Consider the following 18,411-nt stretch of genomic DNA (forward strand, 5'->3'; position numbering starts at 1 on the left):
GCATTGACATTTAGAGGTCAAAACTGAAGTCGAAACATTTAGTTTAAAGTCTTCAGGTAAAGTCTTTAACAGAAACAAAACTGTTCACTGTAAAAATTTTGTGCTGTCAACTAAGCAACAATTTTGGACTGAAGAAATGAACACCTCACAAGACAAGAATAACAGGAAGGAACAGAGCAAACATGGGTGGAAGGATAAAATGTAAAGTTAGAAACCTAAATTTATCAGTTGACTTATTCAATGTTACAAACTAAATTTTGGCATTAATGGTAGGTGTCAATCTGTACAGGAGGTGATACATACTTGGTTAAATACTTAGAATTTCATATCACAGGATGCAAATACAAAATGCCACCATATGCGACTTACTAAGCACTCGTGTTATTCATTGCATAAGCAGAAGAAAAAAACATTATTTAAGTGCTAAATTAGGTAATGCGATAACTAGAAAGCATTTGGTCAATATGTATCCATAGAGACAGCACATCTGAACTCAGTGCTGGCCCAGGTAATACTCTCTGAAGTAACAGAGGACTCCACTCCTGAAGAATCATACTAAGTTTTCATCTCCTCAGCTATGTCCCTTATAATCACATTTCTGAAAGTCATACAATCCTGAGCTATGATGAAATTTAACTGTTTCTGTGAAGCATCCTTATATCTCCTAAATGTCTGCCAAAACTTTGGAAATATCCCTGCCATTAGATTCGTGCCCTACCATTGGCAGCACAGCTACAGGAAGGTGTCCTTCATCCTCAGAAACATGAAGCTTTGTTTGCTAAAAACCAAACAAAAAGCCACCACCATTGGAAATACATATTATACCTGCTTATACCTATATTGCAGGCCACTAATGCATCTTTCTTCAAGCAAAATCATCACTGACCTCAACCAAAATACGGTATAGATTTCAAGATTCAGTCTACAATTCTTTATCTTATATGAATAAAATAAAATAAGGGAATTATCTCTGCTGCTTATTCCCAAGTAGCAATTTGTTTCATTGTGGGTGTTTTTTCCCCTCCATTCAGCACTTATCTACATTTAACATTTACATGAAGAGATAATTCACATTTAACTTACAGTAAGAGAAATGGAGGGGGGGAAAGTATGTGGCTCTGCAGAGGCAGGGCTTCTTCCCTATCTCTATCTCCTGAGGTTTTGCAGATACCCATTTGTGACCAAAGATGCAGCTTTCTCACCCTGACCCAACTGCTATTCTGTTTCCCAAGACTCCTCTCTCTCAAAGGGCCACAGAAACTAACTATACCTTTCTTCTTCTTCTGCTTTGCAAACTTCTGAAACAAATCAAATCATAAGAGATTGCTTCAAAGCTCTGAACAAATTTAACGTCCAAATTCTACGGATTCTCATCATAGTCCATTGCAGGAAACCCCAAAAACTTTGTTTTGTGGGGTTTATTTCCAAACCCCTGGAGATGAGTCCCCCAAACCACCCCACCATCCCAAATAGACACATGCACAAAATCTCTTTGCTCAGCACCAAGTGCTGAATAGCATTCTGGGTTGTAACATGATGTCATTACTAATTAGGGCTTCGTGGGAACCACAAACTGATCTCAGATTTTCCTGGTCTTAGAGATCATTCAGGAGGAAAAACTCCTGAATGTAAGCATTTCTGTCAAGCATAATGAAAGAGGACAGCTTTTTTGGCTTCCTCATCATGTAATAAAGAGATTTTCCCCTGCTGTTAAAAAGAGTGGGTTTAACTGATTCTTCATGGAGAATATCATGTCATACATATAACTGGCAATAATAGCAGACTAGGGCAAGGACTATTTTAGGAAAGAATGCCTAACAGTTAGATCTACTAGAACAGAATATTCTCCTAAGGAAAGGGATGGAAGAAGCCCTGCTCACATCTTTCCAACCTTTGCAGAGGAAAGCATGGGATGATCAAAGCTGGAGATAACCTACAGTATTTATGTGAAAGACTCCAATGATCTAACTCTGTAATTCTTTTTCCATCCTACAGCTCAGTGTTTGAAGATTTGGGGTATAGGCCTTCACAGTATTATCTTCTGCTAGCACCCCATCAGCCATAGGAGATGCATGACTGGAAGCTGCTTCTGTCAAGGCAAGAGCTGATAAAGACACAGATGTAGATACTTAGCAGGGTGCCACCCAGGCAACATGGAGATGGGATTGAGGAGAGGAAGGGGGACTTGAAGTCACAGGAAAAAGGAAAAGCAGGTCTAGGACAGCTCCAGACAGGTTGCAGAAGAGGAAGGAAGAATTATAAGATCAAAGATTGAGAAATGGGGCAGAGTAGACTATGTACATATGCAAGCAGCAAGAGTTATACAACGCAACAGTAGAAGCAACACACATTACAGTTTAAGACAAATAGCCAGAAGGACACACAGTGAAAGGAGCCATGGGCTGAAACCTGAGCTTTCTAAGTACCAAGGGAGAGTAGACTGTGCGATTTTTTTGAGCGCAGCATTTTCAACACTAGGGCTAGAACAGAAGCTGCCAAGTTGTACCACAGTACTAGAGAAATGAGAGCTGGCAGTTTCCTAACTGCCAAGTTAGAAAATCGGCACATTTAGCCATCTTAAAGCTAGGGGAGATTTCTTGAGGAACATAAAAGGAATAACAAATATTGGAAGACATGTCAGAAAGTTCTTGGGAAGTTCACAGAAGGGCTCTGCTGATATCCAAACAGCCATCACTTACTTCAATTAACTCCCAAGAAGAGCAGCAACAGACCTGTCTGACCAATACTAGGAAGGTAGCATTTAGGCTCAGGAGACACAAGCATTATCAGTGATCTATATTTATCATGCACTCTGCCCGCAAATGGATGTTCACTGTAGAATGCTATACTGCTTAAAGCATGGAGATGGCAATGTAGCAGCAGGGGAGTGTGTAGCAGCAGCCTGTGGAGAGAAGCAAACGCACCTGCAGAGGCACATGGCAAAGCTGTGTTCTCAGATACAGAAGCAGATGTAGCAGCACAGAAGCTGATAAACCAGCTCATCTCCAAGTAAGCTGGAATACAGTCACGCTCCTTACATCTTGCAACACTTTTAGCAATAAAGAACACCACAAGTCAGCAGCACCAAAGAGCAGAACTCAGTCATTGAGGGCTACTATTTGGTGGCAGTCTGACAAAAATGGAAGGAGCATCAAAACATGCACAAATGATGATACTACTCAGATGCTAAGAAGTCTAGCCCATTTTCCTTCTGCTTTACGTATTTTTCTCGGTTAAGCATTCAGCTGAGACAAGCTACTAATTTTACAGACTTTCCATAAGTATAATTTAGTTTAACCAGCTGGATTGTTTGTCTTTATTTTTTGTGGTGAAACTATTCTACTGTACCAAATCTCATCTGCTTTAGAAAGCTCTGCATCAGACTTTCTTTTCTCTGGTATTTGTCACAGAAGTCATTTGATGCAACTGCTGTAATAAGCTAGCCAGCATTCTGTTTTCAATATTATGCAGTCTTTATGCAATTAATGCAACCAATGACTGCCAATAAAAAAAATGCAACGATTAATTTAGCAAGGTTGTTTCTTTTGCAAGCATCTACGTTTTTTTACTTCCAGACTGAATGAAACTTACCTAATGCTACAGAAGTTTGGGATGACTTGAAATAACAAATAGAAAAACAGAATTATAATCAGCCAGGTAGATACAGTGCTTTGAGATTCATCCTTATATTTACCTTTCCTTTCATGCTAATTCTTCTGCAATGTCTGGTAAGCAAGGTGTATTAACTATTCATATGTGAATGAGAGATTGCTTCTGAAATCCTACACACTCATTAGAAAGTGCAGAGAGGCTTAATATATTTGCACATTTGCTAGTTAGTATAAATATGCATTTTGTAACAAATGACCTAGCTCCCTTCTGTTAAATCATTAACTTCCATTTTAAGTCAGTCTTTCCTGAAGCAAATCTTTGTTCTGTTGCCTGCACAGCTCAAAAATTTTGCACTTCCTGTATTTGATCAACTCTACTTATGCAATGGATGACATTTTTATTATAAACAGTATAATCGATAAAGTACTTTTATTGTGAAAATAGTGATATATTTTATATGGTAAAGAACTTCTACTGGCTTCTACCATTGAGTCTGTGAAAAGGTGCACTAGAAGGCATAGGAAGAGTTTTTGGATGAGAAAGTACTGAACAATTACTGAGAGTGTTTGTTGCAATTATAAGATGTGTGATCGAATTCCAGTATGATCTCATGACAAAAGGAAGGGCTTTTAAAACAACTGTTGTCACACAGAAATCAGAGCCTAAAATGGAAATTACTAGGAACAAGCATTCTAAAATAATTACCTTCTAGGTTAAACCCTAGCTCCACTAAATCCAAAGGCAAAACTCCCATTTACTGTGGTAGGTATGTGGTTTCATATGGTTGGAGGAGACAACAGGAAAGCTTAAGCCTTTCAAAACAGAGTGACGTTGAATACTACTATATGCTTTGCAATAACAATGCATGCCCATAATACAGGATTATTGATGTTTGTGTAAGGCTTTTAAAGCCTTAGAGGGTATCTGCTATAGGAAGTCAGAGAAAAATTGGCTGGGTTTTTCATTCAGAACAAACAACAGGAACCTCAAAGGAAGTAAAAATACTTTTCTCTTACCTTTCAAGTACTTTCAGCTGCCTGGTTCAGAGCCCTTCTGGTGCAGCCACCACTTGCAAAGGTAATTTGAGCAAGCTGAAAGGTCACCAAATCCTCTCTTCTTCCCACTCTAGCTGCAAGACAGCAGCAGTCCCTACAGTGAATTTAAGTCCCTTGGGCCAGATGAAAGGAACCAATAGAGGCCTCGGGGTGTTTCCCTCCCTCAAACCACCTAAGGAGCACACTTGGTTTGGGAGCGATTCCCTTACTCAGTATCAGCCTTGCACGCCAGCAGAAAGAATGATGTCCGATTCATTTTATGCTCTGCTTCTAGTCAAAAGCCAGAAAGTCTTTCCAACACTGTAAATCTGGCAGCAAACATCCCAAAATTATCACTGAGACCCATGTATTGACAAGCACATTTGTAGTATCAATAATGTGAAATTCAGGTGGAGTAACGCAGAAAGTAAAAATAAAACACCTTTCAAAACCAGCAGTAGTTAAACACAATGCTGCCCTTGAGAACTTAAAGCAAATTACATGTTGTAGGCATTGTTAAGGTACCCATATGATTATTTTAACCACGTGCATTACTGAGCCCAGTTTTTAGCTAAGAAAACGTCTCAGATTCTGACCAGTTGCTTTGCTTTACTGCAACCAGAAGCTGTGCTGAGGGAGCTGAAGACAGCAGCAGCCTAAGGGCTATCAACATGCATCATTAGCCCTTGCCAATCTCAGTCGCTGCAACCGGGGAGTGAAGTCAAATATAGCATGCTTACCACACTGAACACTACAAATACCACTAACTTACACTGGGGCTCCACGCTTTCTCACTTAGTTTGTATTTTTTAAAGCTGTAAGCACCAAACACGCTGTCCTTGGCAACCCTGTTACAGAAAGGGAAAGATAGTGCTGCAAGACAACACACACTGTCCCACCTCCACAGCTGGAAGAGTGCTGATTACACAGGTGATGCTATTGAGCAAGGGAGGGATTCAGCCCTGGCTGGAGAAATAGTTCCCCTTCCCACACTCACTGGTTCCTCGCCCATCTGGACCATCTAACAAACACAGAGAGACCAAGGGGAAGTGGAACAAAATACTGTAGAAACATATGTGTGCTCTAACATTCAAATCCCCTTCGATCACATCCAGCTCCCTACTTTATTTGCTCTGCTGATATTCTACAGATTGCTTTTACCAGCTGGCAAGCTGAAAAAATAGCAAGTTATAGACAATAATATCAGGGAACAAAGCTTGAAATTCTGTCTCCCTGCAGACACCAGAAACCTACTTCCAAGCCAGTTACGCATCAGTACACCACATCACCAGGAAGCACAGTCACAAACAGCCTGGGTTTTGAACTGGATGCTCACAGAAGGGTTGCAGCCCATAGGCTGTGCAGGCTGAGCCCTTTCTGCTGCTGCAGTTTCCCTCCACAGACAGACCCTCGCACAAGTTTAAGAGCAGCCTTTCAGCTTCTCCGAGTATGAAGGGAGCATAGAGTTGGGAAATGAGGCCGGTGACAAGCGTCTCACCTCTCTGTCACTCATGAGACCCATCTAAAGCAAGGAGAAGTGAAAATAGCTATCCCTCTATCCCAGTTTAATGCTCTATGTAACAGGTACTAGCGGTTTCAGCTTGTCACATCCACAGGACAAAAACCATCAGGGTAGTTAACACCTGGGTTGGCAAGGCAACCAGAAACTGAACAGGCTGGGGAGAATTAACCACTTCATCAGCACTAAAAATGGCCTCTTTCCACTGATTACCATCACCTGCACAATCAGCCTAGATGGGTAAGTTGCTGTGGAAGCTGTTGCTGCTGACTGCAGCATGGATAATAAAACTTGACCGCATTAGCCTGCCAATCTGGCCGCTTCTTCCAGATTACACCCACATACCTCAAGGACCAGTATAATATACTAGGCATCTAAGTAAAATGCCTGGCACACAGACAACAAGCAGCATGACAAACTGAGAGAGAATCCAGCTTCTTGCATGACTTTTTGGATGTAGCTAACAAGCTGATATGAATGGAAAATTCAATCAAAATGGTTAATTCAACATCAAACACTTAATAGATGTTCTCCCTGAAATCAGGACATAGACTTATTGTAAACACTGTGTAAGCAAAGTCCCAGTCAGTAGAACAGGACAGTTTCTCTCACCAAACAACAGGGCAGCTAAGAACAACAGAAGCAGAATTTCCCATATATTTTTCAGTGTTCAGGTTTATGATTATTCAATTTTGTCTGTAAAATTCTGTAACTTATCCAAAATTCATGAGTTGAAAAATATGCAAAACGCTGATATAAATTTAGGAATAGTCCTAGGCGATGAGGAAGCCGACCAAGAAACTCTTAAGACACAAAACTAAAACCACGTTTAGAAAGCAGCTGGCAGGTAATCTAGTACAGAGTGACGACGTGCATACAGGACAAACGTGCTTTTCTGGACAGAGACCCCACAACGTGGTGTGATGTCTCTGCATCGCATTTTCTTGGTGGGACTCTTTTCCCTGTCATTTTTACAGACTTTCCTCCCCAACTAGGATCCTTTTGGTCCACCCAAAGTCGGATCCTGAGGTTTCTGTGGAAGTTGCCAGCTCCCTCTAATGACGGATGGTGCGACCGAGGCTGACACCGACACCGGGATATACAGCACAGCCCTCTAAACCAGTCTGGGTTCTCCCCCGCAAGGCACTGAAGTACAGTTTCACTGCAAAAGGACGGATGGGGAGAGCGAAGACCTGGCCGGCGTGGTGGAGACCGGGACCGGGACGCGAACCGGCGGTCCCACGAAGGGGGACGCTCCGAGAGCCCGGGACCCCGCCCCGGGCCTAAGCGCATGCGCGGTCGCGTCGCACTGAGAAGATGGCGGCCTCCGCGATAGGCTGGGCGCTGCGGGCCGCTCGGCAGGTCAGCGCGGCTCCCTCCCCGCTTCCCTTTCGGGGCCCTGTCCCGCCCGGCCAGAGGCGCCGGGGAGCGGGCGGGGATCGGCGAGGGGGCTGCGGGGCTTATCAGGCCGCTGGGGGCGGTGGTGGCGGGCTCGGCCCCGCGTCAGCCCAGACTTGGCTTGAGCCCCGGGGTTCGCCGGCGGCGGGAACAACGCGGGTGCGGGTGTACCTTCGGTTATTGGTGTCTGCCGTATCGCAAATTCCTTGCTGGCTTCCCTGAGCTAAGCTGGATCATACGTTACATTTCTTGGGCAGGAGCTGCACTGCGAGGAAGTAATTTGAAAAAGTCTGACAAAAGAGACCTTTATGGGAATAAGTCATTCTTGAGTTGGGCAGACTGTATGTGCAACAGGTGGGTATTATAAACCTAATTTTTTAAATTAGGTTCTCCCCTCACCCTGCACAACGCAAGTGCGGAGTTACTATGTGGACTGGAGGATGCTGCGGGATGTCAAGAGAAGGAAGCTGGCGTACGAGTATGCAGACGAGAGGCTGCGGATCAACGCCATCCGGAAGAACACCATCCTTCCCAAGGAGCTGCAGGTACCGGGCGGCTGCCCTGCAGCTGTGCCCCAGCCTGGGCAGGGCACGAGTCCACGCGTGCCTCCTACTGCTGGGCCACAGTGGCCGCTTGAGAGATCCAAGCAGCCACGCCAGGTCACAAATGCTTGCGTTTTCCTAACTCAGGAGCACAGAATCACATCATATCGCATAGTCACCACGAGCGCCCGGGCGCCTTCAGAGCCTCTGGCCTTTGGGGGTGTTCACAACAACAGCGTATTCGCCTGACTAGAAGCTGTGTGGGTTGGGTTGTGAGGTTTTTTTTAAAATAGGGCTTCTCATGTAAGCACTATATGTAACACTACATATGATGAAGTCTCATTTTTTTCCCTACAGCTGTCACTAACATACATTTAGAAAGCTAGTTTCCTTATTTCTGATAATATGGGATACTACATGGTTAATTTTATAGTTTCCTAAATAAACTTTAGATTTTTTTGCTTATTTAAAAACCTGGAAGCCTGATCCAGCCAAAACCACTGGTTTGTTCAATGGGAAATACTTAATTTTACTCCTTGCCTGACCTACAAGCATGTAAAAGCTGCATCGGATCCGGGTGTTAGATCTGTTCTTAAAAATGCACATATTCACTGCCCTGCTCTCAGCCTTCCTTACTAAGCATTAAAAACATTTGCAAATACTCCTGTATGTATTTGATCTGGCCATGGCTAGTTGTGGCGAGATCCTTTCACACTTACACATCCTGGGAGAGAAAGTGTATGAATCTGCTTTTATATATTAACTTTACCATTCTCTTGGCAAGTCTAGTTTGTGTTGGATGTCCTTACAGAACAAAAACAAAAAAAGATTGCAACTTGCTTTGCTTTTGGTATTCCTCAGCTGCTTTTGTCACCTTTTGAAGTCACTAAATTATAGCAGCAGTTAGAATGAAGAAAAAGACTCCAGGAAAGTAACTTTTTCCTCCCCTACAAAATCTTACTTGGGCTCCAAATTTAAAGTCTTAAAAAGTAAGTTATGAGTTTTCTCTGAAAGCATAGGCTACTTTATGAATAAAATAGGTAAAAAAAATACTAAGTGTTTGGCTGTGCTAGGTAGAGTGTATAGGTAGAGCTATATACACAGATGTGTGACTGGACAAACCGGGTAACTGAAATATGTTCTGAAGATAGGAAGTCCTACTGACCTTGCTGTTACTGAAGTTGAAAGTCACATTGCTGCTCCCTTGATGCTGTCTTCCTTTGAAAGCGAACATCCCTTTAGAAGATAGCCTTACATTATTGCTTTTCAGCATTCCGGAAGCATAATGGGAGTTTTTGTAGTCCAGCCTCAGACCTTCCTTTTACCTCCAACTGTGACTTCCTACCATGACTGAACACAGGATTCCTTTGAGCCCTTCTGTCCTTTAGAACATAATATATTAAGAATGCTGCAGTTAGGGATGCTGACCTAGTCTCAAGTGACCTCCTTTAGGCTGTATTTCCCTGCTGAGCTCACTTGTTCTTCTGAAATTCCATTTGCTGCTACCTGGTGCTTCCTGAAAACTGTTGAGCTCTCTTGCACATAGAAAAGAGATTTCTTAAGCCTTCTCATTAGAACAGAGACACTTTGACTTGTCCTCGTCTGCCTGTAGCTCCTTCCAAAGTGTACTACATGAGATTCCTTTTACTGACATTCAAAGCATATTACCTGGGAAGGCAGTTAATAAGGAACATAGATTTAAGTTCAGCTCATCTTAAAGGACTAGCCCACCCTGCAACAAAGACAAAGCCAAGTGGATTTTGACTAACTATAATTACTGGCTTGAGGTTGTTAAGTCTGTAATAAGGTTAACTTCGGGTCTCATGTGGATTGTTTTACATTCACTGTTAGGATGCCCAGAAAGAAAGGGTCAAATGAGAAAGACAGGCGCAAGTTCCCTATCAAATAGCAAAGCATACTTGTGAGGTGGTAGAGAAGCTTGTGGTGGTACCTACTCTACAGCTAGGTTTTTGAGGTCTGGCAATAAGCTTCCTCAAAATCCTGGGGAACACAGATAAACTCTATGCTGTGGTCTTCTGTTTTAGGAAGTGGCTGATAAAGAGATCGCTGACTTGCCCCGGGACAGCTGCCCTGTGAGGATCCGAAATAGGTGTGTCCTGACATCCCGCCCTCGGGGGGTGAAGCGTCGTTGGAGGCTCAGCAGAATTGTTTTCCGCCATTTTGCTGACCATGCTCAGATGTCTGGGATACAGAGGGCTATGTGGTAGATCACCACATGGATATACACCCAGGCAGAAAACACAAACAGATTAAGTTTGTGTGTTCAAGTAATTAAAGCAAGACTGTCCTGTCTAGAAGTCCAGCATCAGTATCAAATTATTAAGGGAAGGATGAGAAGCCATGCTGATTCATTAAACTTACTTACTGGATTGTGATTGGTATCAGCTGACAAGAAGCAGCATAACTCCACTAAACTGGTCTGTATGTGAGGTGGTTTTATTCTGAGGGAAAATGTTCACTACCTGATGCTTGCAGAACTAAGCTGAGGTTTGTGATATGGGCAACATTAGAAATAAAGACATACAGCACAAGGCTCGTTTAAGCAGTTTTTTTGCCACCGTATGGTAAGTTCACCATGGTAATATGGGTAAAAAGCATAAATGAAATTGCACAACAGGGCAAAGTGGTATTCTGCCATGAACAAGGGTGAGCATGAACTAAAAATAAAACATGGCCTCAAGTTTAGATACTCTTGCTATGCAGACTTAACATGTATATTAACAAGCAGACAAAGTGGATAAAGGACCTATTAGAAACTACAACATGCTAGTATTTATCTCCTGCTTGTACTGCAGCTCTTGGTCCAATGCTTTAAGAACAAGGTAGCAAGTAAGTCCTAGTCGAGACTGTAACAGTAGAGTAATAGCTTCCTTAATTCATAAGGTAACATCAAATAAATCTGTCCTTGGGAAATACAGGAGAAGGAAACAGGAGGGAAATAGTAACAACAAGCCTGCTGCTAAGCTCATGTTTGCCCTGTGCTCTTCTTCAAAGCAGGGCAGTAAAGGGAAAACGGCTACTCCGTCCCCTTCCATAGCAGTGGGGCTGAGAGGCTGCAGTGAACAGGCCAAGTAAAACTGTGCTACCACCAGATGGAAGCCACACAGGCAGTAAATTGACAGCAACCTATCACCCCAAGTTGAGTCAAATTTTGGAGTGTAAGCTCTCTTAATATACTTCTTACTCTGTTACCTTAAAACCCTTTAAAGTTGATAGGAGAAAGTGGAACTTGTCTTTCTTTTCCTCATACACTGCTAGAGCCAGGACAAACTCGCTGTCCATCAGTAGCTCACTGCCCTCCTGCAACTGATGCCACCTCAAGGACACCCCAAGGAGGTCACAAATAGCACTAAAGAGCTGTTTTCATTTTCAAAATTCATAAAAGGTTAAACAGCCAGTAATTAATTTCTGAGAGTAATCACAAAATTTTAATACCACAGGATTAACACCATATTATTTCTGCTCAGCTACCAAGTGCTTGAGACAGTGGTTCTACTTTCTTCAGCATTTCTCCCTTTGTGACATGCTTTACAGTTCAACATACTTTCCCACATTAATCAAAAAACCATACCCCATGCAGCGAGCATGACATTAGCCCCAGAACCAGATGGGTACAACTGTCACTTGCAATGGAGAGGCCTTGACCCATCCTAGTTTAGGATTCATTTTCTTTTACATCCTGTTCTCAGTTTCACAATGCTCTCCACTCATCTGAGATGCTTTTTCAAGGAGCAATAAGGATATACCTATGCTCCACTCTTCAGGAAATGGTGAACCACTTGACTGAAGGAAATGCTTTATAAGCTATTTTATTTAAATATTTTCTCCAACCTGAAATGGAAAATGACTGTCTTTGCTTGGAAGAAGATTGTGTAAACAATGATCTTTGCAGCACAGCGTGTCTCACATGGAAGATCAGTATTAAGGCAGCCCTTAGAATACTTTCAAATATCCATTGGTATGTCCCCTTTGGATTGCTTTTCTCTGCTTTCAACCCAGGCCTTGTTGATGGTGCGCTTCATTTCATCATCCCCTTCTGCATACATCTTTTTTAAAAGGTTCATAAGCCCTTCACTAGGATCTGAGGTGTCGTAGGCAGCCTTCCTGCAAGACAGATATATATGAGAAAATCAGGTATATCCAGTGATTCTGTGCAAAAAATTACATGCTAGTATTTGTTTGAAACATCCTGGTAACAGTGATGATTTTGCTTTGGCAAAGTCTTCAGACCCTGACAGTCTTCAGTCACACCTCAGTCAGCTTCCAAGTAGGGAGAATCCTAAAGAGCACCCTTAAAATAAGTGCAAGTTGAGTAGTATACCTAGAGCTGTCCCACTAAGGATGATGGGAAGCATTCTGCAGTAAACCTGACCTTTGAAGCACCACCCAAAATTAATTTCAGGAAGCAGGAACAGGATATAACACACAGAGAAAGTGCTAGTATCTGTGCCGTTACATGAAAAGTGAATAAAAATAGAAAAACAACTACACTGAACTCTTGGAAGTGGCCACATTCACAACCCAAACAGCATTTTCTGTTTCTCATTTTTCAGATTATTTCCAGAGGTTAATTGACTCATTTTTAACACCTTGCATTTCAAAGCAATTTTCTCAATTTAAGTTAACCGACTGTTGTGGTTTAACCCCAGCCAGCAACTATGCACCACACCGCCACTCACTCACTTCCCCCCACCCAGTAAGATCAGGGAGGGAATCAGGAAAAAAAAAAAAAAGTAAAACTCGGGTTGAGATAAGAACAGTTTAATAGAACAGAAGAAACTAATAATGATAATAGTAACACTAATAAAATGGCAACAGTAATAATAAAAGGATTGGAATATGCGTGTGATGCACGATGCAATTGCTCACCAGCTGACACCCAGTTAGTCCCCGAGCGGTGATCCCCCTGCCCCTACTCCCCCCAGTTTATATACTAAATGTGATATCACATGGTATGGAATTCCTCATTGGCCACTTTGGGTCAGCTGCCCTGGCTGTGTCCCCTCCCAACTTCTTGCGTCCCTCCAGCTTTCTTGCTGGCTGGGCATGACAAGCTGAAAAATCCTTGACTTTAGACTAAACATTACTTAGCAACAACTGAAAACGTCAGTGCTATCAAACATTCTTCTCACACCTAACTCAAAAACATAGCACTGTACCAGCTACTAGGAAGACAACTAACTCTATCCCAGCTGAAACCAGGACACTGACAAAAGGTGCTATCCACGTGGGAAGCATCTGGGTGTGACACACCCCATGTTACCAGACTATACATAATGCCCTCTCTGGCAAAATTGCCTCTCTCTATCCTGTTTTCTAAAATCCTCTTGGTAGTTAGCCTGCAGCTGCACTAGTATCTAAAAAACATGCAGATCAAAACAGATCAGCAGAGGGAGCAAGTTCCTCAGGCACGGGGCTAACCACCCGTCTCACACACACAAGCATGAGGTGTATTTCTGAAGTGACTCATTTGCCATACTGTAAATCCTCAACACTTGGAATAAGGCAGCAATACTAATCGTGACAGGCTGGGCAGCATGCAGGGCTTCTCTGCACAAGATACAGGTTTAAAAAAATGACCGTGTCCCACCAGCAACGTGTATTAGTAGTCAAGTCACCTTCTCAATTTCCAGTGATGTCATTTGAGAGGGGACGGTACTTTTGCTCTAAACTCAGGTATGGTTAGTTAGGACTAATCAGTTCTAGCAAATCATCCTCCAAACATACACAAAATTAATAGTTGTTGGCAGGCATAACTTTCTCAAAAGTGAGTGTTTCCATGCTTCAAGGTGGGTATACACATTCTTTTCTGGATAAGAACGTATGTGTTGTAAAATAAAATAAAATTATTATATACTACTTTTATTTATATATATATATAAAGTCTTTTGTCCCCAGGTGTTTCCTGCTGTAATTTAGCACCCTTATATATCCAGTGCCTAAGATGCTTGTAGGATTGCTCCCAAGCACTCAAAGTGACACAAATTAGCTTGAGACTTTTTGCATGATGATCTAAGCAAGCAAAGACCTGTTCTGCAGAGTGTAATATATACTTAACCTGAAAAAAGTCAACCTCACTAGACCAGTCTCTGCAATGAATGCAGCCATCAAAATAGATATGAATCTTTAAATGGTTAATTACCTTTACTCTCACTGCAGGTCTTATCTAGCCTATTTCCTATGATGCAGCCTTCATCATTAGCAATAAAACAGTAGAAGAGTGGCAAACAGCTACTCAAAATGTATCTCCTCCACTGCCAGTCCTACTAGTACCAAAAAAATCTCAGCCTAATGATTCTCAAACATCTTGGGGGCTTGTCCCCAACCGCGATGCTCACAGTCTGACTGCACAGTTAGTACAGTACAGATCTGCTCTCCTGGCAGTCCTAAAGCAATCTGAAGAACAAGAAATGGAAAACAAGATGGAGGGTTGAAGAGACACTTACTCTTTCTCTTTGCTTTCTTTTTCCACTTGAGTGAGACATTCCCATTTTTCCTCCCGCTTCTTCCTACACATCACAAGGACCATGTCCGTCTTTATCTGTATGGTGAATAGCAAGGCATGAATTTAGAATGCTTCATAAAGTGATGCAAGTCACAACCACAATGAATAAGGTTAGCTGTAACACAAACCTCTTTCTGTGCTCACAAAAACCTGAAACATTTATCTCGGCTATTGATTATTATGTAGCATATAGAAATTATAGTACGTACTCAGCTTTGGGGTACAAAGTATTAACCTCATTGTGGACAATTTAAATGGTGTGATTACTATGATACTAGTACACTACTAAGAAGTACAGAAGAACATACAGTGCTGCAGAAACACCATTTGGTGATTCTCAGGATGTTAGAAGTACCCAGAACTGTCTGGTAAAGGGTGGCTATATTTACTAGACTTCTCCAAGGATACCAAGTTCAGGCAGAGGCTCTCCCAACTTATTTCTCCAAGGATAAGAAACTAGTTTTAGGCCATTACTTAATCTTGCAATACGTTTGCAAGTTACAAGCAAAGCCTGCTTAATTGCAACCCTGACCTGAATTTCACGCAGAACTCCTGCATGCCACAGCAGACAAGAGTCTGCAGGAGCTTTAGCTTAGCTTACCAAGTATGTGACCACTGCTTGCTTTTACACTGCGTTAAAAAAATCACCAAAGCATCACCCTCATTTATTTCAGTTGTTTTAATTTTACACTGTCCTAGTTTTAGGGCAATTTCAAATTGAACCATCATTTCTTCACATCTGATGTCACTAAGCACAGCACACAACTTCACAGAACACACACAAGGTATTTGACACATCCCTAAGCCCGGAAAGGTGCTACAAGTAGCACAGTAAGGACACTATCACCAGTTGCAGTCATCAGCAGTAAAATGTTACTAGTGTTCAATTCCAGAGCAACACACCCTTACAAAGGCAGAGCAGGTTTCAGACTTTGCTTTGGGTATTAAGCCTATTTAAGCTTCCCAAGATTTCAGTCTGCTGACAAGTCTCTTAGACCTTAAAATCACAGAGAATTTCTCAGAGGTATTTAAAAGCACAAGTATGCAAATAGATGCTTAGTGGAATTTTCTGCTTAATTATTTCTGAAATCCTGTTGGAGAGCTATTAAAAAACAAAGCATACAATATCCAGGCATGATCTTTTGAAACAGGAGCCCATGGATCCCAGAGAATAATTCCACAGTTATGACAATTACAGATTAATAAGAATCATGTTCACAGTGAAGAGACTTTATAGACAGAAGGGAGGGACTGAAGGTTAGCACCAAGTCTCTTGAACTAGAGTCAGGCAATGAACACGGTACTTTGCGAGGGACCTAAATACCTTGAACAGCTGAGGTGTACTGACCTTTCTAGAGCTGCCTTCCACAGAGATGGGTTTCAGGAGGTTGTTGAAGGTCATGGTGTAGTTCTTCCCATTCAGATTCTTCACTAGCAGATCGAACGACCTAGAACCAGAAAGTGGGGGAAGAAGGGCACAAATATTCCAATCATTGTAAGACTATTGTGCCTTGCCACCAAAAACATGTCCGAAAGCCCTTTTTTAGTGGAAGTATTTTTTTGGAAAGCATGCTAACAGGCTTATATTACTTTCTTCTCAGGGGTCTCAAATCTTCAGTTGGATTTAATACTGAGGACTTAAAAGGACCTGTCCAGACTTCACAACAAATCAAGATCTTTAGGGTTCTTTCTACCTTACCGATCTCCCACAACCTTGGAAAAGTGGACTTACTTAATGTACACTTCAGTTCTATCACCACCAAAAAACAGGGCTAACACTACACGTCCTGTCAAGCATGATGAGGGGCAACAAGCATTTGTAAAATGAAAATACCCCGATACCCTCTAAGGAGAGCTATTCTTAAGGTTATATGCTAAGTGCTACTAAAAGCTAATATTGCTCAAGTTTAAAAAAAGAAAAAAGGGGCGGGGGGGGGTATACAGGCTGATCCTCAACACGACACATTCAAATAGTGTTCTTGATCCATGCTCTCCCCTGTGGCATGGTGCCACAAGATGAACTCACCTCTCTGTAAAATTCACCTGCACATTCTCAGCTGGAAGCTTCTGGACTCCATTTAAAGAGATGTAAATCTTAATAAACTTATCTGACTGATCCCAACCTGCAAGTGAAAAAAAGAGATTAAATCCTACCTTTCCTCCATAAACTTCATGTATTCCATTCCAACCGCCTCTGCAAAGTTCCCTAGCAATGACTAGGATCTGTACCTTACTGAAACAATCTTCACAGGGGTAAGGGAAAGACATTAATTACTTGGGAACAACTTGAGAGCAAAAGGAGGTCCTCACATGTAGCCCTGTTCCCTAATTCCTGCAAATTCCGAGAAAAAAACACGTATCAGCTCAGGTAAAAGGAAAGCAATCCTGTCTGTGCAGGGGGAGTCAGAGGTAGCTGTCTGCTTTTGCTGCAGTTTCCTTGACCCACTTTTTACCCTGCTCCCCACATGACAAGTATCTTGAGCAATTCCCTCTCCTTTCACCTACATGGAAAGCAGAGAAGCCAAAGCTCACTCCTTCATTCCTGCTAAGCACTAGGCAATGGAAAAACACTAGGTGGTACAACAGGGATCATTAATGCATCCCACCAGTACTATCACACAAACTGAACTGATACATACTGTAGTTAGGATGGCACAGTAAGCACGTGGTAGCTTTTAAAGTGGGGTCTCCAGTATGAAATAAACACTTAAGAAGGCTTCTCTATAATGTGAAGTGGCAACTGTAACTCCCACTAATGCCACCCTGCCTTCTCTTCAGAGAGGTGCTGGAGCTCTAGTAAGCGTTCAGAAAAGTAATCCTACCATAATTGTTTATTTTCACTGTATACCCTCCCAAAGATGACTTTTCTTCCTCTGCTGCATCTTTTGGCTTCGGTGGAGGCTGATTCTTGATTTCTAGCTCTAGCTTATGTTTCTCTGTCATCAGGACATCACGAAGTCGCTTCCTCGTCGCTTTCGTAAGTAATTCTTTAACCTCTTCCAAATCTTTCTGTAACTGGTTAAAAATAAAAGAGCACACATACGTATTAGATATAGGTCTTTCTACTCAAGGTTGACAGCTGAGCTCTTTCAGTTATGACACTTTCAAATTTCCCAGATGTAGCAATTTCAGGTTTATCAAGCCAGTGGTTTCCTTTCCCTCTACACCCCGTTAAGCATGAAGCCATCTGTTCCTCACCCCGTGGCCACTCCTGTTTTCGCTTCTCGACCAGTAAATATTTCAAAGTTTAAACTTTCATCAGCTAAAAAACCCCAAGGGGAACCGGTACAACTCCTCGGTAGGTCCTGGATTCTGCTCAATGCGCACAGCGTCACCTCAGGGAGAGACACCGACAGCGCTCAGCAAGCGCTCAGGCTGAAGGCTGGCTGAAGGCTCGCTGAAGGCTCCCGGCCGCCCCCCGGCCCCACGCCTCCGGACGGCCGCCAGGCCACTGCCCCTTGCCCGCGCCCGGGCCCGGGCCCTGGCCCGCGGCCTCCGCCGGCGCGAAGCGGCGTTAGCCCCCGGTTCCAGTCAGAACCCCCCGCGGTAGGGGGGAGGGGGAGGGGGGCGCGGCTCACCTCCTCGCGCGCTGCGGCCATGTCGCGTGCGGCGCCCCCCCGGCGGCAGCGGCTCCGACGGCCCCTCTGGAACCTTCCGGCCTCCCGCCCCGCCCACGCACCGCGCCGCGGAAGTGGCGTCACGCCGTCGCCACCGGGCGCGCGCCGCGAGCTTCGCCTATTCCGCGGGGTGAGCGGAAGAGCTCGTCCGACCCCCGCCCCG

At 43.1% G+C, this 18,411-nt stretch overlaps 2 protein-coding genes across 2 annotated transcripts; one reads left to right on the forward strand and one right to left on the reverse strand.

Annotated features, from left to right (window-relative positions):
- Nucleotides 1-7,460: 7,460 nt before the first annotated feature.
- Nucleotides 7,461-10,657, forward strand: MRPS14 (mitochondrial ribosomal protein S14). The gene is made up of 3 exons (XM_010580652.1): nucleotides 7,461-7,527; nucleotides 7,950-8,108; nucleotides 10,151-10,657. The coding sequence occupies exons 1-3, from the start codon at nucleotides 7,483-7,485 to the stop codon at nucleotides 10,331-10,333; spliced, it is 387 nt and encodes a 128-aa protein (XP_010578954.1). The 5' UTR covers nucleotides 7,461-7,482; the 3' UTR covers nucleotides 10,334-10,657.
- A 1,262-nt stretch (nucleotides 10,658-11,919) lies between these two features.
- On the reverse strand, nucleotides 11,920-18,290 carry CACYBP (calcyclin binding protein). Its single transcript, XM_010580653.1, has 6 exons — nucleotides 18,210-18,290; nucleotides 17,454-17,646; nucleotides 16,658-16,754; nucleotides 15,980-16,079; nucleotides 14,573-14,667; nucleotides 11,920-12,230 (listed from the first exon to the last, which is right to left on the reverse strand). The coding sequence occupies exons 1-6, from the start codon at nucleotides 18,228-18,230 to the stop codon at nucleotides 12,071-12,073; spliced, it is 666 nt and encodes a 221-aa protein (XP_010578955.1). The 5' UTR covers nucleotides 18,231-18,290; the 3' UTR covers nucleotides 11,920-12,070.
- Nucleotides 18,291-18,411: the final 121 nt, after the last annotated feature.

The sequence above is a fragment of the Haliaeetus leucocephalus genome, unplaced genomic scaffold (genome assembly GCF_000737465.1).
Source record: "Haliaeetus leucocephalus isolate CR32 unplaced genomic scaffold, Haliaeetus_leucocephalus-4.0 Scaffold730, whole genome shotgun sequence".
NCBI lineage: Eukaryota > Metazoa > Chordata > Aves > Accipitriformes > Accipitridae > Haliaeetus > Haliaeetus leucocephalus.